Source organism: Schistocerca cancellata, chromosome 8 (genome assembly GCF_023864275.1).
Source record: "Schistocerca cancellata isolate TAMUIC-IGC-003103 chromosome 8, iqSchCanc2.1, whole genome shotgun sequence".
Classification (NCBI taxonomy): Eukaryota; Metazoa; Arthropoda; class Insecta; order Orthoptera; family Acrididae; genus Schistocerca; species Schistocerca cancellata.
The window spans coordinates 191,139,791-191,161,596 of NC_064633.1; the positions used below are offsets into that span (position 1 = coordinate 191,139,791).

Sequence of the window (21,806 nt, forward strand, 5' to 3'; positions counted from 1 at the left end):
ACAGCAACCGTCACATTTCTGCTCCAAAAATGTGTGTGAATTCCTAAGGGACCAAATTGCTGAGGTCATCGGTCCCTAGACTTACACACTACTTAAACTAACTGAACTCTAAGAACAACACACACACTCACTCACACACTCACACACACACACACACACACACACACACACACACACACACACACAAACACGTGCCTGAGAGGAGACTCGAACCTCCGGCGGGAGGGGCCGCGCAATCCGTGACATGGCGCCTGAGACCGTGCGGTCACTCCGCCGAGCAGTTCTGGTCCGTTGGCCACTACATTCGAAGTCTGTGTAACATCTTTCAACAGTAGTACGCAAGAATGCATATTGTCCGTCCTGTCCTGACCTTGGTCGACACAGAGTGTGATCGTCTGTAGTCCTGACCGACATTCTTCTCCAAATATGTCACCCACTGAAAACATTTGGCTATGAGTTTGTGAGAATGGCATGCGACCACTTGCCATCTAATACGGCTGATGAACGCTAGCATAAAGCAGCATGGTATGACGTACCCAAATCAGTCATCAGTACTCAGACACTTTGCCACACAGGACTGCTACCGTAGGAAGGAGTAAGTAGAGCTTAACGTCCCGTCTACTTTCAAATGGTTCAAATGGATTTGAGCCTATGGGACTTAACATCTGAGGTCATCAGTCCCCTAGAAATTACAACTACTTAAACCTAACTAAACTAAGGACATCACACACATCCATGCCCGAGGCAGGATTCGAACCTACGACCGCAGCAGTCTCGCGGTTCTGGACTGAAGCGCCTAGAACCGCTCGGCCACCGCGGCCGGTCGTCCCGTCTATAATGAGGTCATTAGAGACGTACAAAAGCTCGGAAGTAAGGGGAAGGAAACCGGTCGTACGCTTTCAAAGGAACCATCTCGGTAATTGCTTGAACCGATTTAGGGAAATCTGGGAGTACCTAAATCAGAATGGCCGGACGCAAGTTTGAACCGTTGTCCTCCCGAATGCAAGTCCATTGTGCTAACTACTGCGCCACCTCGCTCGCTGGATTGTTACTAGGGATGGGAAAAACCGATCGGTTAAAATCGATACCAGTATTTTAATTCTGAATAACCGGTACTTTACGGTATTTGTTTGGTATCAGCTATAATAAGGTTTTTGATTTTTTTTACTGATACCTGGGTAAAAATTCGGCAAATGAATTCGCCATAGCATCAGTGCTAAAGTTTCTAGTTTCTGAACAAAACTTGTTTTGAAAACAAATGATGTCTCTTCATAAAATTCCCATCGTTTTGAAATACTGAATTATGACAGATTTGGAAAAAGCGATCAACACTCTTTTAATAATAACGCTTACATATAGAAACTAGCAACAAACATGTGGTCTAAGAATCAGTACAGCATTGTAGAGGCAATAATTTACCTGTTGCTGTATGGCGTGGCCTGTTAAGTGGTACACTTCGACATTCTGCGTTCAAGACTAGACTCTAGCTTGTCTCTTCCGTAGTTTCTCGCTGTCGTCCTCGGACATCAGTTGCAGTGCAGAATTGCAGTAGCCCTAGTTTGGAAGTATTTTACGAAGAGCGGTAGCACTGAAAAAAATGGTTCAGATGGCTCTAAGCACTATGGGACAACATCTGAGGTCATCAGTCCCCTAGAACTTAGAATTACTTAAACCTAACTAACCTAAGGACATCACACACATCCATGCCCGAGGCAGGATTCGGACCTGCGACCATAGCGGTCGCGCGGTTCCAGACTGTAGCGCCTAGAACCGCTAGGCCACCACAGCGGCGGTAGTACTGAGGTTCAGTGCTTTAAAAGATTAAAAACCGAATGATGCAAAACAAACTTGCAATGTCTTATAAAGAGGAAACATCCACATTGTTTCTGGAAGAGAAGTTAAATTTAATTGATATATGTATAATTTTATTACCGTTCTATATAGTCGGTATAATGACTGAACACTTAACTTTGTAAGATAACGTTGGAAGCTGAAGAAGTGAATTAAAATTTGTGCTACTGCCTGGACTCGAATCCGAGTTTTCTTGCTTACTAAGCACATATGCAGTAAGCAAGAGGACCGGGGTTCGAGTCCCGGCTGCAGCACAAATTTTAATTCACTTCATCAACTCCCAACGTTATCGTAGATAAATTAGAGACTTAAATGTCTCAGGGAAAATTTAAGACTTAATTTTGTGGTTGCTTCAGGGTGAAAAATGGATGCTTTCCAAAAGTGACAATGCAGTGAAGTCATCCACTTCTGACCTTCCGCTCTCACTGTCACTGCGGCAGTCTTCTTCACCTTCGTTATCTCTGGTAGAGACAACGATACTGGTTTCTGCTTCAACCACATATCGATCGTGACCTCCTTCCCCTTCACCTTCATTAGAATTTCTCCATCTTTGTTGAAGATCTACGTTTATTGCTGGAGCGAACAGCAATAAAAGCAAACCGAAAGTCGGTTATTTCGGACATCAGTTATTTTGAGTGGTTTTAACAGTCGAGTTAAACTGGAGACAAAAAGAAACAATTTTTCAGCGATAATCGACAACCGTAGTTGGTACTGGCAGAAGTGGCAGCTGGCTACACTAAATTTCACACTCTATAGACCTAAATATTATATATTACATATTTAATCATATATTGTTCTTGTTATAGTATTGCGGGGGACCAATACTGAAAGGGGAGGTCACTGTTATGTTCGGCGCTAATTGTTTCCGAATCTAGTTAACCTTTGCGGCCCAACGGAAAAAAACGGTAAAGCCCTTCAGACACATATCTACAAAATTGTACTTTGAATGCAGAGAGTGTGAGGGGCCATATCTGTATTCTCCGCATCAAGGTAGAACAGAGAAAAGTTCTAATTGTCCATCAATCTGGTGTCTTGGTGACAATGTCCCAGCACAGTAGCAGGACGTAGATCGCGGTGTTCTTCTCTCTCGCTATAAGGCAGAATATAAATTACTAGCGAGTGAGCTAACGCTCTCAAACTGCAGAATAAGAACTTCGGTTAAAAGTTCAGGGTACGAATAGCTTTAACGAAACGGAATAATTTAGCGGACAGACCGCTCACAGTTGGCATATGTTCGACTACTGAGTCACACGTTATTGGTCACAGTTAACAATGTTAATACAGTTCACAAAACTTTATACACAGCTGGTAATAAAGTAACTCCTACTCACACAGTCTGCTCTACATTGTATGCAGATTCGTGGTACACTGGTATTTACATACTTGGTGTGCAAATCAGATCTTATCCATGCGGCATTGCCTACACTGAAACGCGCAGCCGTTGCTAAGTGCGAGTTCACCCGTCCATGCTCGACTCTTAACTCTCACAACCCGTAACATTGTTGCCAACTCTCCTAAACGAAAAGCTAAATGTGTGTACAAAAATTCAGAGAAAACCTTAAATGAAATAAAGTAATTATTGTGTAGGTATTTTTGAAATAATTTTACTGTTAAGGTATTTAAGAGGGGGTGTGGGGGGGGGGGGCGTGAAGGACGTATACAAAATAGATATTGTTAGTTAACTCCAACTCTCTATAGAACAAGTGTATCAAATTTTATACACAGAAGATCCAAAAAGTAATAAATGGTGATATTTTTTGATCGAATTTTCTGTTTTACGGTGCAAACAAGTTCTTTAAAAATAAGTTTCTCAGGCTTACTCGTATCATGTATGTAATTCAATTTAAAACAACTTCAGAAAATAAGTTTTCCGCGGTATTTTGCATCATATGTTATGTATATGCACGACGTTTCGTTTTAATGGCTTTAATGGCAGGAAAGAAAATGTATAGATATTCAAAAATGTAATACTTCAGAAAGCACAATAGAATCAAAATTTAGAGGCATTGTTATAACAATGTGAGATTTTATTTCTATGATATGCGTGTAAAAATATCACCCCATTTCTAGAACTTCGATATTTTGTCGCAAAAATATATTTAAATAAACATCTTAATGTCAGTTTCTTTCGCATATTTTTCTTTTTCACATAAAATATAAATAATGTTTCTGCTAGGTGCATGGAAGAGAAAATGGACTCTGAGCACTATGGGACTTAACATCTTAGTCATCAGTCCCCTAGAACTTAGAACTACTTAAACCTAAAGACATCACACACATCCATGCCCGAGGCAGGATTCGAACCGGCGACCGCAGTGGTCGCGCGGTTCCTGACTGAAGCGCCTAGAACCGCTCGGCAACTCCGGCCGTCATGGAGGAGAAACTTCACAATATCTAACTATAGTATTACGTTATTTGTGACACTTAGCACTGAACAAAAGTTCGCTGATCTTCTTCTCAACTGAGTCGCTGGCACATTTTTTGCTGCAACTGTGAATTGGATGACTTCTCATTCTTTCTGCATAAGTCAGAGTTTGCTTTACTTAGAGCAGCTACCTTCATTATTGCGAAGCTGCGATACTTGGCTGCTGTCAGCCATACTCCAACAGCATTTCCAATAAGATATTCATCTTTTTATATTTTGTAGTTATGTTTTTGGTGTGTTTGTGTGTGTGTGTGTGTGTGTGTGTGTGTGTGTGTGTGCGTACGCAGAGGATCCCAGAACACACACCAACACAAAGTTATTTTTCTTCTTTGTGCTGTTTGTATCTCATGCTCGTTTTGACGTCTTAGCCCGACGCAGTATGTTGCATTGTGCTTACCAAAATCATGCAAAGATCGTGATTCGAATATCGTATTTTCTCATAAGTTTCTCTGTTGTGCTACTGACCTTGTCGGTATAAAAAGTAGCTCTGTGTAGTTGTGGTGTCCACAGCATTTGTCGTATAGTCGGTGGTGGTCGATGCTGTTAGAGTGTAGCTCTTGTCTGTGGCCGTTGCTCAGTTTATACAGTTTTATTTTATGTGCCCACTTTTAAAGCCGTTAAGAGTTGGTATTGTGATATCTGTTTCTTGTCCGGTAACCACTTGTTTTTCCTGCGCCGAGTAAGATTATTTAGGAGTATTTGACAGAACGTTAAAGTATAAAATACGGAAAGAAACACGACTGAAATTTTATAAAACAGTCGCATTTCCGCCCTTATTGCAGGATGGGGAAAATGAAAGTGGCCGGGACGGGTGGATACGATTGAACTTGGATGTATGCGTGTAACCACAACTTGTGACCTACAGCTACTTCCAGCAGGATGGAGCCACTGCCCATATAGCTGGCCAAACCTTGGAATACAAAAATCAAATGGTTCAAATGGCTGTGAGCACTATGTGACTTAACTTCTGCGGTCATCAGTCCTCTAGAACTTACAACCACTTAAACCTAACTAACCTAAGAACATGACACACATCCATGCCCGAGGCAGGATTCGAACCTGCGACCGTAGCGGTCGCGCGGTTCCAGACTGTAGCGCCTAGAACCTCTCGGCCACCCCGGCCGGCCCTTGAAATACCTTTTCACAATCTTGACGCCTGACAGCGTTGTTAGCAGAAGTCAGTAGCTGGCCACCCACTTTACCTGATCTGTCACTGTGCGATTTGCTTGTGCGGCCTCTCAAGTCCAAGGTGTACCGCAGCAACCCTCATGGTCTTCAAGAACTACATTTCGGATAAGATTGCAGCAATTCCAGCAGTCGAACTTCGCTCCGCCGTCAACAGCTTTCTGACCAGGGCCAGAAACTGCCAAGAGATGAATGGTGGTCGCATTCAACAAGTGCTATAGTCAGGTTAGTACTGTATTTCCCTTTCTTCTGCTGCGTTTCTTTGTCCTCTGGAACTCTGTTCTTCGGAACTTTTATTTTCCCCATATGGAAATGAATCGTGTGTATTGAATAAAAGCGAAGAAAAACAAATACAAGCAGTAGAAATGAGATTTCTTAGAGCAGTGGAGTGATGTAAAAGACTAGATAAAATACGAAATGAACACATTCGAAAGAAGTTGAAAATTTGGAGAGTGAAAGAAGAACTAGACGAAAACAAAATGAAACGTAATGAACATCTACAAAGCATGGATCCATAGAGACTATCATGCCAGATAAAGAATTTTAAACCAAAGATGAAAAGAGATCCTGGCAGACTGAGAAAAATGTGGGAACCGTATCAAGCAACAGTTATCCTAATGCGGAAAGTGCAGAAGAAGAAGAAGAAGGAGAATCTTTGAAGATGCTTAGAATAATTTTTGTATTATTATAATTATTATTATTAATATTATTACACTGCTGTTTTAAGCAAGAATTATTCCCCTACATATTCTCATTCATTTTACTATTAAATTGTGGATGACATTTTGTTGCTGTCATTTCAGCTTTTCTGTTTTAATATATGACTGTTAATAAAAGATATTTCAAAATAATCGTGAAACTCAGTCCAAACACCACCCTTTCCGAATCCTGATTCACTAATGACGTGTATACAAGGCTCGCCAGTATTGTGATTTTTCCAATCACGCTTTCAACTGAGGGGAAAAAAAGAAAAGGGATTAATTATTAATTATAAAGACGGCTGTAGTCAGTAAAGCACAAGCTTACCGGTTATACATAGAGACGTTCGGCACCCACACTGCGAGTCCACAACTTGCCGGTTCTTCTATAGGGACAGCTGTAATGAGGCAGCTTACTCCGGCCCTGCAAAGAGCATTCAGTCGTGAGGTACAATACAAACCGAATATTCAGCGAAACTCCCTTCCAGGTTAAAACTGTGTTCTAGACTGGGACTCGAAACAGGAACATTTGCCTTTCGTGGGAAAGTGCTCTAGCGGGTGAATGGTCCATGCACGTCTCATGATTCGCCCGAATTCAGTGATTGTTAAACTTTTGTCTTATTTTCTCTCTGATTTCTCTGCCAATATGATCAGTGAGCGAGTGGATGGGTGACTTTAATAAACTGATTGACTTTATGTAAGATCAAAACTGGTTACTGTTCTTCCACAGTACTGATGCGCAACGTATTAGACAACTATAAAAGTCGATATTTCGAGCGTCTCTGCATCGGTCCCATGTAGGGCGACAAAAATTCTTCAGTTGTAACCCACTTTCAAGCTCCTATTTCTAATCTATGCTTTTGGTTTGCTGTCTGCTTTCAAGGTTACTTTATAACCACGGTAGACACAAAATTTACGCCTATGAGTTATCAAGACCGTGTAAACCCACCTGTAGATAGCGATCTCAGCTCAGCAAGGATTAGAGTCCGCAAGGTGCTTCCGATATACCAAACCAACTGAAGGCAGTGATTGATAATTAGATCCCTCAGGGCTAGCAAAATGCATGGATGATGACTGATCTGTTTACGCTGCTGTGCCATGTAGTCCCAGACATCATGTATGGGATTACGATCACGTGCTTTAACAAGCCAATCTAGGTGCGACAGAGCGTTCGTCGAACTTTTTGTGCTGTCCTTTGAACACGACTGTTGTCGTCTTGGAAGATGTGATTATTACTTATGTCTTCATATCGAAATCAGAAGAGAAAGGATAACACTTGGACACAGAGAATGTTCAACATCGAGGTTTATGTTCACGATACTGGAGATACTAAGTCATGAGAGAAGAACACGACAAAAACATCACAGAACCACCTCCGGCCATAACTTCACTCTATATACGAGAACACTGCGGGTTTAACGTCTCACCGGGAAGTCGATGCATGCGACAACTTGCATTACTTGAAAAGAGGTAAAATTGGGGCTCGTAGGAACTCACTACAAGCCCCCAGTCTGCCTGTCTAGTGTCTATGTTGTTTGGCCGATTGAGGACTTTATTTAGCTCTGTTGGCAACCGACATTCGCGAAGAACCCGACTGCCTGCAGGTCACTCGAAAGCTGGTTGAGATGGACCTGTGATTGACATTGAAAAGGTGTGAATTTCGTCTCCCGTCACTGACGGTTATGATCGTTCTTCGACCACAGTTCTCACTGTCTTACGTGTGTGTGAAAGGTACAGCATTCCACGTAGACACGTTAGACAGTTCGCATTCATAGACGAGTAAATCGGCCAACTTCAATCAGTGCGTGGTTGTTGCCATGCCCAACGAGCGTACTGTGTCAATCGAGGGCTCGAATTTGGAACAAATGGGAGGAAGTTTATTACTATCTGTTTCTCCCTCCCTCCTCCTCCTCCAAACACACTCCAGGACAGAAAACAACTGAGGGTTTATACGAATGGGACAGAAATCATTAGATGTGATACACATCTACATCTACATCTAGATGGATACTCTGCAAATCACATTTAAGTGCCTGGCAGAGGGTTCATCGAACCACCTTCACAATTCTCTATTATTCCAATCTCTTTCCGTACGAGCTCTGATTTCCCTTATTTTATATTGGTGATCATTCCTCTATATGCAGGTCGGTGTCAACAAAATATTTTCGCAATCGGAGGAGAAAGTTGGTGACTGGAATTTCCTGAGAAGATTCCGTTGCAACGAAAAACGCCTTTCTTTTAATGATTTCCAGCCCAAATCCTGTATCATTTCTGTGACACTCTCTCCCATATTTCGCGATAATACAAAACGTGCTGCCTTTCTTTGAACTTTTTCGATGTATTCCGCCAGTCCTATCTGGTAAGAATCCCACACCGCGCAGCAGTATTCTAAAAGAGGACGGACAAGCGTAGTGTAGGCAGCCTCCTTAGCAGGTCTGTTACATTTTCTAAGTGTCCTGCCAATAAAACACAGTCTTTGGTTAGCCTTCCCCACAACATTTTCTATGTGTTCCTTCGAATTTAAGTTGTTCGTAATTGTAATACCTTGGTATTTAGTTGCATTTACGGCTTTTAGATTACACTGATTTATCGTGTAACCGAAGTTTAACGAGTTCCTTTTAGTATTCATATGGATAACCTCACAATTTTCGTTATTGAGGGTCAACTGCCACTTTTCGCATCATTCAGATATTTTTTCTAAATCGTTTTGCAGTTTGTTTTGATCTTCTGATGACTTTATTAGTCGATAAGCGACAGCGTCATCTGCAAACAACCTAAGACGGCTGCTCAGATTGTCTCCCAAATTGTTTATATAGATAAGAATAAGCAAAGGGCCTATAACACTACCTTGGGGAGCCAGAAATCACTTCTGTTTTACTCGATGACTTTCCCTCAATTACTACGAATTGTGACCTCTCCGACAGGAAATCACAAATCCAGTCCCATAACTGAGACTATACTCCATAATCACGCAATTTCACTACGAACTGCTTATGTGGTACAGTACCAAAAGCCTTCCGGAAATCCAGAAATACGGAATCTGAAATCCCTTGTCAATAGTACTCAATATTTCATGTCAATAAAGAGAAAGTTGTTTTTCACAAGAACGATGTTTTCTGAACCCATGTTGACTGTGTGTCAATAGACCGTTTTCTTCGAGGTAATTCATAATGTTCGAACACAATATATGATCTAAAATCCTGCTGCATCTCGACGTTAACGATATGGGCCTGTAATTTAGTGGATTACTCCTACTTCATTTCTTGTATATTAGTGTGACCTGTGCAACGTTCCAGTCTTTTGGTACGGATCTTTCGTCGAGCGAACGGTTGTATATGATTGTTAAGTATGGAGCTAATGCATCAGCATACTCCGAAAGGAACCTAATTGGTATACAGTCTGGTCCAGAAGACTTGCTTTTATTAAGTGGGTTAAGTTGCTTCACTACTAAATGGTTCAGATGGCTCTGAGCACTATGAGACTTAACATCTATGGTCATCAATCCCCTAGAACTTAGAACTACTTAAACCTAACTAACCTAAGGACATCACACACATCCATGCCCGAGGCAGGATTCGAACCTGCGACCGTAGCGGTCACGTGGTTCCAGACTGAAGCGCCTAGAACCGCACGGCCACACCGGCCGGCCTGCTTCACTACTCCGAGGACATTTACTTCGACGTTACTCATGTTGGCAGCTGTTCTCGATTCGAATTCTGGAATATTTACTTCCTCTTCTTTTGTGAGCGCATTTCGGAAGGCTGTGTTTAGTATGCTTTGGCAGCACTGTCTTCCATAGTATCTCCATTGCTATCGTGTAGAGAAGGCATTGATTGTTTCTTGGAACTAACATACTTCATATACGACCAGAATCTCTTTGGATTTTCTGCCAGGTTTCGAGACAAAGTTTCGTTGTGGAAACTGTTACAGGCATCTCGCATTGAAGTCCGCGCTAAATTTCGAGATTCTATAAAAGACCGCATATCTTATGGATTTTTCGTCTGTTTAAATTTGGCATGTTTGTTTCGTTGTTCCTGGAACAGTGTTCTAATGTACCAAGGAGGATCAGCTCCGTCGTTTGTTAATTTAATTGGTCTAAATCTCTCTATTGCTGCCGATACTATTTCTTTGAATTTAAGCCACATCTGGTCTACACTTATTAATTTGGAATGAGTGGAGATTGTGTTTCAGGAAGGCGTCAAGTGAATTTTTATCTGCTTTTTTGAATAGGTATATTTTTCGCTTATTTTTCGAGGATTTGGGGATTACAGTATTCAATCTCGCTACGACAGCCCAGTGTTCACTAATCCCTGAATCGGTTTTGATGGTCGTTGTTAACTCTGGATTAACGGACAAACAAATTATTAGAATTTCAGAAAAATTGGATGACTTATTCAAGAGAAAGAGCTTCACAAATCGAGAAAGACAGTAACATGTTGGTCCACCTGTGGCGCCTGCGTAGACAATTATTCGGCTTAGCATTGATTACCAGAGTTTTTGGATGTCCTCCTAAAGGGAATCGTGCCAAATTCTGTCCAACACACTCCCAGACAGTGGCATTTCCGAGGTGGTTGAGGGGCCTTGCCCATAAAGCTCCAAACGCCCTCAATTGAGGAGAGATCCAGCGACCTTGCTGGCCGAGGCAAGGTTTGGGAACCACGAAGAGAAGCAGTAGAAACTCTCACCGTGTGCGGGCGGGCATTACCTTGCTGAAATGGCAGCCCAGGGCGGCTTGCACGAAGGGCAACAAAACGCGGAGTAGAATATCGTCGATACACGCTGTGCTGAAAGGGTGCCACGGATGACTACCAAAGGGGTCCTCCGATGAAACGAAATGGCACACGAGACCAACACTGTTGGTTGTCTGGCCGTATGGCGGGCAGCAATCAAGTTAGTATCTCACCGCCGTCCGGGGCGTATCCATGCTTGTCTTCGGCCTGGAATCTCATTTACTAGAGTAGGATTGTCTTTAGTGAGGATTCCTGCTTTTCAACTGAAACCCGATGGCCAGCGAAGAGGTGTCTGGAGACGCCCCGGTCAGCGGTGGGATACCAAACTGACTGTCTCCCGCCTTACTGCCCGACAAGCAAGGGTATTGGTCTGGACTGCCTTTTCTTTTCATAGCTGGACCCCTTCAGTTGTCATCCGCGGCACTCTAACAGTACAGCTGTACGTCGATGGTATTCGACGCCCCATCTCTCTCTCTCTCTCTCTCTCTCTCTCTCTCTCTCTCTCTCTCTCTCTCTCCCGTGGTCGTGCGGTAGCGTTCTCGCTTCCCACGCCGGGTTCCCGGGTTCGATTCCCGGCGAGGTCAGGGATTTTCTCTGCCTCGTGATGACTGGGTGTTGTGTGATGTCCGTAGGTTAGTTAGGTTTAAGTAGTTCTAAGTTCTAGGGGACTGATGACCATAGCTGTTAAGTCCCATAGTGCTCAGAGCCATTTGAACCATTTTCTCTCTCTCTCTCTCTCTCTCTCTCTCTCTCTCTCTTTTCCCTTCATAGCTAACTATCCTGGGTTTACATTCCAGCAAGATTATTCCTGCATGCACACGGCAAGAGTTTCTACTATTTGTCTTGGTACTTGCCAAACCCTACCTCGACCAGTAAGGTTGTCGTACCTCTCCTCAGTTAAGAACGTTTGGAGCATTATGGTCAGGGCTCTCCATCCAGTCCGGAAGGTTCAGGATTTGTTGTCGCTGTTGGATAGAATTTGGCGCGATATCCCTCAGCAAGACATCCAACCAATCTGTCAATAAATGCCAAGCCGAATAACTGTCTGCACGGGTGTCACAGGTGGACAAACGCGTTATTGTCTTCCTCGATTTGTGAACCTCTTTCTCATCCAACTTTTATGAAATTGTAAACATTTGTTCGTCTGTTCAGGTATATAACATCTACCGATTTCCGTCCCATTCGGATAATTTTTTGTTGGTGAGTCGTTTCTCTGTCTTAGATTGTATAACATTCCGTAACCGCTACAGATTTTTATGGGTTGTATTATAGTTACAGTGAAATTTGACTGGAATACTCTCTTTCAAATTCTGAAGGTGGCAGGGGTAATATAGAGGAAGCGAAAGGCTATTTACAATTTGTGCAGGAAGCAGATGGCAGTTATAAGAGTCGAGGGGCGTGAAAGGGAAGCAGTGGTTGGGAAGGGAATGAGACAGGGTTGTAGCGTCTCACCGATGCTATTCAGTCTGTATATTGAACAAGCAGTAAACGAAACAAAAGAAAAATTCGGAGTAGGAATTAAAATCCATGGAACAGAAATAAAAACTTTGAGGTTCGCCTATGACATTGTAATTCTGTCAGAGACAGCAAAGGACCTGGAAGAACAGTTGAACGGAATGGACAGTGTCTTGAAAGGAGGATGTAAGATGAACATCAACAAAAGCAAAACGAGGATAATGGAATGTTGACTTAAATCGTGTGATGTTGGGGGAATTAGATTATGAAATGAGACACTTAAAGTAGTGGGTGAGTTTTGCTATTTGGGGGGCGAAATAACTGATGATCGTCGAAATAGAGAGGATACAAAATGTAGATTGGCAATGGCAAGGAAAGCGTTTCTGAAGAAGAGAAATTTATTAAGGGGCTCCGGAACACCCTATACTTGCAATGTTAAAATAACGCTTATAAATTACATTTTTCATCACAAAGTATTTGAGGTAGGAAGTTGAACTTTTTACAGATTATTTATTGGAATATGGGCTACAACTTAACACAGGGATTTTACAAAATTTTAGTTCAGTTATTAAAGATGATTTTTTTTTTCAATTGTAATGAAAATTCACAACATTTTTTTGCAATTTTTTATTTATATATTCAAAAATATACAGTTTTTTGGAAAAAGGCTGTGTTAAATTATGCAGAAGGTACTGTGTAACATTTACTGAAAGTTTGAAACAAATATGTTTGGAAGATCCTTAGAAAACATGTAATTAGTATGAGAAAACAAAAGTTTTGGGAATCGAGCGACAAAGATTGGATTAACTTTTTAGTGCATTCCAGGTCCATAGGATGGATTATCTTCATCCTCTGCAAACTCCTCCTCCAGCTTCCTCTTGTTCCTCCTCCTGTTTACTCTTGCTTGTACTTCCAGACTCTCTACAGCCCTGTCTGCAGCCCGAAGGCGTTCCTTGTCTAAAGCAAGCATCGCACGTACCATGTTAGAACCTATCTTCATTCCCATATTTCTAAATACCTTGCACCTTGCAATGTTGCCATCATTGAAAGTCGCAACAGCATCATACACACCAAAGTGAAGTGTTTCTATTCCAACAAATACAGTCTTGGGGATTCTCGACCACATAACACTATTTACACTTTCATTGGGGTTTTGAGTTTTTCCGTGAATACACTTTTTCAACAGTTCAGGTGCTGCTAAGTCTCTGAAAATAGGTTTTATCACCTCCATTATTGCATGAGGCAGATTATGCTTATGAGTGTACACTTCACCAGTTAGCAATCCTTTGTTATATTTACACCAACTGTCTTCTTCTTTGGGACACAAGCTATGTTGGGGATTTTCATCGGTTGAAGAAGTATGAAAAAAAAGAGCCCAAACAGCGTTCTTCATTTCGTCGACACTTTGTGTATTTTGCCTAATAGCCATTCCATAATAGTTCTGTATTTTGTCAATTACACTGTCAGTTAACCTTCCCTTCCCATCCAACCCTTTACCATCACTGAGTTTTTGCTTTTTGTACGAAGCTTTCAGTCGCCGAAGTCTTGTTCCCATTCGCTTCTGTACGTGTCCAATACACTCAAATTTCTGCACTACAACATCATCACCATAGGGCTTCAGTCCTTGAACATGTTTGAAACTTTTAGAATCACCGTCACCAAGGTAATTAACATATCGCACTTTATCACACGCCTCAGAACGCTGGAATATACTGGCAACACCAGCCACTTCCATTCCTCCACTACTGCCACTATAGTTAGCTTTGCAATTATTTTCATGTGTACCTTTATATTTTTGTGGACATCTATAATACTTTGATATTACTGCTACATCTAAAACTTTCCCTGTATACATACTGGTGGCAGATACTACACCATGAAGAGATGTGTGTCCCCGTTTATGCCAGGTACCATCGAACGCTGCAGTGAAATCTCTGTTACCATTATTTTCCATTGCTGCCTCTTCCACAGAGTTCTTCATAGATTCTATACAGACATCTTCTACTTTAGACCCTATTATTTTATTATAGGTCGTAAACTTGGTTGGGGGATTTGGAAGATTCATGATGCCACAGAAAATTGCACCTGCAGTAGCACCCTTACCAACTGAACGCAAGGAATAAACAAATCTAATGTTGTGTTCGTAGATTTTGCTACCATTTTCTTCAGTTGTAGTTACTGCAACACTGTTCCAAAAGGTGGTCATGTATGAACACTTATCACATTTCAGTTGTATTTCACTAGCAAGTCCTACGTGCTTTATTATGGAGAGTCCCAGACCAACTTCACTACAATGAATACATCTTACACAGTTTGAAAAAATTCCTTTGAGAACCGACATATCAAATATTTCATTCACATCCGATTCGCCCATAAAACATTCATAGTTTTCACTCATTGAACCAAGCTTCTTCTGTGAAGAATTTTCTTTCCCACTTTGACTGCTATGGGCAGGTGTACTTGAGAGGTTAGGTTCACTCACTTGGTTATCGTCTTTATTGTTTACAGTAATAACACATACCTTTGGCTTTCCAACATTTCTCCTTTTCTTAAAAGCCTTCAGAGGATTTCTAATAACTTTACTTTTACTCATTATTATACTTCAACAAAACAGAGACTCAATAAACAGAATTAATTACGAATATTTTCGAGATAACGACAGAGTAAATAAACATGAAACAATCGGCAATCACACCAGCGATATATATTGAACCATCACAGGTTAGCCACAACACATACTTTATCTCACATCACTAAAATGTACCTGATGAACACGGACGTTAATAATAATAACATTTGACAGCAGTTTAACAGCGCCACAGTGGGTCACGCCCATGTAGAAAACATTTCAAAAAATATATAAAAATAGTTGTAGTCTTCGGAATTGAATAAATTATATATCTATTAAAAGGTAATAGTCTGCAGATTCAGAAAACGCAAAAAAGTAAACATTGAACTTTTCATGATTTTTTAGCCTTTCCGGAGCCCCTTAACATCGAGTATAGTTTAAGTGTCAGGAAGTAGTTTCTGAAAGTATTTGTGTGTAGTGTAGCCATGTATGGAAGTGAAACATGGACGATAAATAGTTTAGACAACAAGAGAATAGTAGCTTTCGAAATGTGGTGCTACAGAAGAATGCTGAAGATTAGATGGGTAGACCACATAAGTAATGAGGAGATATTGAACTGAATTGGGGAGAAGAAAAATTTGTGAGACAACTTGACCAGAAGAAGGGATCGGTTGGTAGGACACATTCTGAGGCATCAAGGGATCACCAATTTAGTATTGGAGGGCAGCGTGGAGGGTAAAGATCGTAGAGGGAGACCAAGAGATGAATACACTGAGCAGATTCAGAAGTATGTAGATTGCAGTAGGTGCTGGGAGATGAAGAAGCTTGCACGGGATACAGTAGCATGGAAAGCTGCATCAAAACAGTCTCTGGACTGAAGACCACAACAGCAACAACAACAGCGAAATATTTGTTATAATACAATAATAACGTTTTTAATCAGTATCTAACGTACAAAATCAAAACTTGTTTATAGTATAATATTTAAGATGTTTTAGTCAAAATATACCGGGTGAATAAAAATTCGTGCACCCGGATTTCGCAGCGTGATTCCTCACATACTAGCAATACAAAAATGTTGTTCACAAAATTTCGCCTTGCGCATATTTCCGGCAGTAAATGAACGTTAATGACTGACAACACTGTAATCATATGTACGGTTACTACCTCTCTTAGCATGTAGTAGTGCTGCTGTGCATTTGGCGCAATGGTTAGAGTTTTGAGGTATCTAATATTTTGAGGAATCAGCATCAGTTGGACAATTTTTCTGGTCTTTACCAGGTTTCGGTTAAATTAAACTAGCCTTGTTTAGAAGCATAAATATCCTACAACATGCCACAGTAAGGCACAGTCAACATTAAAATTAAAACCTATAGTACCGTGGCACCATGTCAGCTAAGTAGTTTTATTCGACATGGTACCACGGTACTATAGGTTTTAATTTTAATTTTTACTGTGCCTTACTCTGGCATGTTGTAGGATATTTACGCTTCTGAAGAAGATTAGATCAATTTAGCCGAAACCTGGTAAAGAGCAGAAAATTTGTGCAACTCAGGCTGATTCCTCAAAATATTAGTCTCACAATCGCTGACGGGTCTGCAATATGCTAAAAATTCTTTTGGCGTAGCATACAGAAGGATGAGGGCTCCATTCTGAGTCACGGCATATTTGATTTTATTTGATAAATGTAGTCTGCGTGCTACAGTACATGGCGTCTTAATCGTCACACAGCGAGTACAGTGGGACTCCTACAAAACATTTGCACTTAACGTGCTAAGACCACAGTAAATGGAGCTACAATCATTTTTATCAGACAGCTTTCAAAGACGCTTTTTTTCATCGTGGACGCGAATTGTTTCGCACCACAGCATCTACTAGACTCCAAATCTGCTTTGTGTGTACCCTCCCTCAATGGTCCCATCGATTACTACTAACCATTATTCTTGTCACATTCAGGTCAATTACATTCGTTAGGGCCTTACGTCACCAGTAGGGCTAGCAACGTGCTTTTCAAGTAATTTCGAAAGTCGGTTACCATTTGTATGTATTATCACCATGGACCCACTAGCCGGCCGAGGTGGCCGAGCGGCTCTAGCCGCTACAGTCTGGACCGCACGACCGCTACGGTCGCAGGTTCGAAACCTGCCTTGGGCATGGATGTGTGTGTTGTCCTTAGGTTAGTTAGCTTTAAGTAGTTCTAATTTCTAGGGGAATGATGACGACAGATGTTAAGTCTCATAGTGCTCAGAGCCATTTGAACTATTTTTTTTGCAACCTATAATTATGCCTTTCAATATTGAATTTGGTTTGCGCATCTAGTAGATACAGTGATGCGAAGCAATTCAGATCCACGACGTGCTAAATGCTTCTTTAAAAGCCAACGAATGGAAACAATTGTACTTCCATTTCTGTGTTCGTAGTGTTGTTGTTGTTGTTGTGGCCTTCAGTCCTGAGCTGGTTTGATGCAGCTCTCCATGCTACTCTATCCTGTGCAAGCTTCTTCATCTCGCAGTACCTACTGCAGCCTACATCCTTCTGAATCTGCTTAGTATTCATCTCTTGGTCTCCCTCTACGATTTTTACCCGCCACGCTGCCCTCCAATACTAAATTGGTGATCCCTTGATGCGTCAGAACATGTCCGACCAACCGATCCCTTTTACTGGTCAAGTTGTGCCACAAACTTCTCTTCTCCCCAATCCTATTCAATACTTACTCATTAGTTATGTGATCTACCCATCTAATCTTCAGCATTCTTCTGTAGCATCACATTTCGAAAGCTTCTATTCCCTTCTTGTCCAAACTACAGGGTGGCGCAGATGGATCGGGTGGTTTTGAAGTGGACTGTACGTCTGGAGGGGGGGAGCCAGGTGTTCGGCGACTTCGTCCTGTGGTGGGGGGGGACGGGAAGTTTCAGTTGCAGGCTGGCAGTCAGTCGCGATGGCTACGTGGTCCGTTGAGCATCGTGTTTTCGCAGTGGAAGAGTTCATACGCAATAACGAGTCAATTGTTGCTGTGACGCGTGCCTTTCGCCGGCGTTTCAACATCCCACCTCGCGGTAGTGTTCCTAAGCGAGATACGATATTGAGTTGGGTGCATAATTTCCGCACTACTGGTTCATGTGCTCCAAAATGGACGCCTAGACCGCCAACAATAACAACGCCTGAGAACGTGGAGCGTGTGAGACGCGATGTCACTGCGAGCCCACGTCGATCAACGAGACGTCGTGCTCAAGCTCTTGGAATATCACGTCGGAGCCTTCAAAGGATTCTTAACGAAGAACTGAAATTCCACCCCTATAAAATCCTGTTGGTACAGAAGATTCTCCCAACAGACCATCTTCAAAGGCTTCAGTTTAGCCAACAGATGTTGGAGTTATTGGAAGATGTAAACCTGATTATCATGATGTCTGACGAGGCTCACTTTCACATTAACGGATACGTAAACAAGCAAAATTGCCGTTACTGGGCCGACACTAACCCAAGAGATCTACACCAACGGCCTCTCCATAGTGACAAAGTGACGGTTTGGTGTGGGGTTTCTAAGGTAGGGATAATTGGTCCTTACTTTTTTGAAAACGAAAGGGAGCAGGCGGTTACTGTTAATTCGCAGCGTTATGTGAACATGATTGAAGATTTTCTTCTCCCACAACTTGAAGAGAACAATTACGACATGGGCAATATGTGGTTCCAACAAGACGGGGCAACTGCACATACCGCTAGGATATCAATGCAAGCTGTACGCGCTCTGTTCCCTGGCCGTTTGATTTCCCGTAATGGAGATGTCCATTGGCCCCCTCGCTCACCGGACCTCACGGTATGTGACTTTTTCTTATGGGGCTATTTAAAAGCAAGGGTCTACATGAACAAACCCCGGACCATTCAGGAGTTGAAGGCAGCAATTCACACCGAAATCACATTTAGAATGTGCTTGAGCGGGCAATGCGGAACGTTAAGGACCGACTCCAAGAATGCGTCGCTCGAGAAGGAGGGCATTTGATGGATGTAATTTTTAAAAACTAACATTACTATTTTTTTGTTAATAAACTTCCATTGTAACTACACGTTTTGCACTTTATTTCAATCCAATACCTTTACAATTGACAGTTTGACAAGTATTTTAAAACCACCCGATCCATCTGCACCACCCTGTATTTATCGTCCATGTTTCACTTCCATACATGGCTACACTCCATACAAATACTTTCAGAAATGACTTCCTGACACTTAAATCTATACTCGATGTTAACAAATTCCTCTTCTTCAGAAACGCTTTCCTTGCCATTGCCAGTCTACATTTTATATCCTCTGTACTTCGACCATCATCAGTTATTTTGCTCCCCAAATAGCAAAACTCACCCACTACTTTAAGTGTCTCATTTCCTAATCTAATTCCCTCAGAATCACCCGACTTAATTCGACTACACTCCATTATCCACGTTTTGCTTTTGTTGATGTTCATCTTATATCCTCCCTTCAAGACACCATCCATTCCGTTCAACTGCTCTTCCAAGTCCTTTGCTGTCTCTGACAGAATTACAATGTCATCGGCAAACCTCGAAGTTTTTATTTCTTCTCCATGGATTTTAATACCTACTCCGAATTTTTCTTTTGTTTCCTTTACTGCTTGCTCAATATACAGATTAAATTACATCGGGGAGAGGCTACAACCCTGTCTTACTCCCTTCCCAACCACTGCTTCCCTTTCATGCCCCTCGACTCTTATAACTGCCATCTGATTTCTGTACAAATTGTAAATAGCCTTTCGCTCCCTGTATTTTACCCCTGCCACCTTTAGAATTTGAAAGAGAGTATTCCAATCAACATTGTCAAAAGCTTTCTCTAAGTCTACAAATGCTAGAAACGTAGGTTTGCATTTCCTTAATCTTTCTTCTAAGATAAGTCGTAAGGTCAGTATTGCCTCACGTGTTCCAGTATTTCTACGGAATCCAAACTGATCTTCCCTGAGATCGGCTTTTACTAGTTTTTCCATTCGTCTGTAAAGAATTCGTGTTAGTATATCGCAGCTGTGGCTTATTAAACTGATTGTTCGGTAATTTTCACATCTGTCAACACCTGCTTTCTTTGGGATATATAAGCGCAAATAATTTTTATAAGACCCACTGTAACGGTTGTATAACGATTAAGACGACTGATGCCGTGCCACACAGAGTACATTTAGCAAATAAAAACAAATACGCCTCGACCCAGAACCGAACGCTCAAGCTCCTGTGCGGTAACCCAAAATGCTAGCCATTGCACCAACTGCACAGCACTTCTGCATTATTCTGACAGCGATAGTTACTGCATCTGTGATTACAGTGTTACCAGCCTGCCAATCTTTAAAGTTCATTTACTCCCAGAAATAGACGCAGGAAGAAATTTTGTGACAGACATTTTTCTGTCACTTGTATGTGAGGAATCGAGCTGCGCAGACCGGGTGCGCGAATTTTTCTTCATCCTGTATAGAGTTTGCTAAGTGTAAACGTGCCTCATAAAGTTTGATATGTATGCATCTCATGCAAATAATTTATGAACCTTAATAGGAGAGCATGTCACAAATTTGATACAGTTACTATTTACACAATTACAACATTGAAGCATTTGAAACTTCCTGGCAGATTAAAACTGTGTGCCCGACCGAGACACGAACTCGGGACCTTTGCCTTTCGCGGGCAAGTGCTCTACCATCTGAGCTACCGAAGCACGACTCACGCCCGGTACTCACAGCTTTACTTCTGCCAGTACCTCGTCTCCTACCTTCCAAACTTTACAGGAGCTCTCCTGCGAATATTCGTATTCTCCATACGCCGGTCTCTCTGACCACAACCTTTTTCGCTCAGTGGCATACAGTCTGCCTGACCAGCACTTCCAATCCAGTTCTTCACCACGAGATTCGTATGCAATCCGAAAAAGATGGGAGAATGTAGTGGTCAGCGATGGGCAATACTATGAATCATAATTTTTTTAATTTTTTTCATAATAAAGCCCCGAACTTCGAGAAAAAAATGGCAGAAGCAATATTGTAAACCTAGTAATTCTCCAAAATTGTCAAATTCTAAAACTGATACATGTAAGAACGTAAATGTTTTTACTCGGTCATAACCTCCAAGACTCCCTTCCCCTCTCCCCAATACCTCTCCCTTGGGTCCATAATTGACAGGGTAGTTTTTTTCTGCCATTGTGTCACGTCTCCACGTCGACCCATTTTATTGGGCTGATTTCACAGGAACCGAAAAGCGACCAGTTTGCTCTTTCAAGCGAATGACTATTACCATGTCCAGTAAGTATGTCGTGCCCTTAACCATAAGGGTATTTATGTTACTATTTGCAGCCTCTGCAGCTACACGGTGAGTTGGACGCTTCCAGTACCTGACAATACTAGCAGCTGTGTCGCGGCGTGTGTTGCAGGCAGCTGGACCAGAACCAGCTGTGGTGGCTGCGGGCGGACGCCTTCCTGCGACTGAGGCAGCTGCGCAACCTCAGGCTCGACTCCAACGGGCTGACCGCCGTGCCCACGGACGCGCTCAGACCGCTCGCCCAACTGGAGGCCCTGTGAGTACACCTCAGCAGTCGCTTGCCGTCCCTCACTGCTATGTCCTCTTCTACTGATAACAGTAACACAAACTTAATCTCGTAGACTGAGCACCTCAGGCGTGAGATGGTAAGCACTAAGGGACACATGGCGTCATGATTTACTTTCTTTCTTTCGCTTTGGACTGTTTTCCGCTCCGACCTCGCCTAATTCTGGTACACGTCGGTACATCCTTATATATAAAATTCTCGTGTCACAGTGTCAGTTGCCTTACTCCTCCGAAAAGGCTCGATCGATTGTGATGAAATTTTACATTCATATTCGGTAGGTCTGAGAATCGATCGGAATCTATTTTTCATAC

The 21,806-nt window shown here is 42.0% G+C and overlaps 1 protein-coding gene across 1 annotated transcript in view; it reads left to right on the plus strand.

The window, feature by feature from the left end:
- LOC126095461 (leucine-rich repeat-containing G-protein coupled receptor 5-like) overlaps positions 1-21,806 on the plus strand; it is a 1,115,085-nt gene that overhangs the window by 470,413 nt on the left and 622,866 nt on the right. Inside the window, exon 5 of the mRNA XM_049910253.1 lies at positions 21,322-21,465. Within this exon, the coding sequence (XP_049766210.1) occupies positions 21,322-21,465 (144 nt within the window). The remainder of the gene's footprint in view (positions 1-21,321; positions 21,466-21,806) is intronic.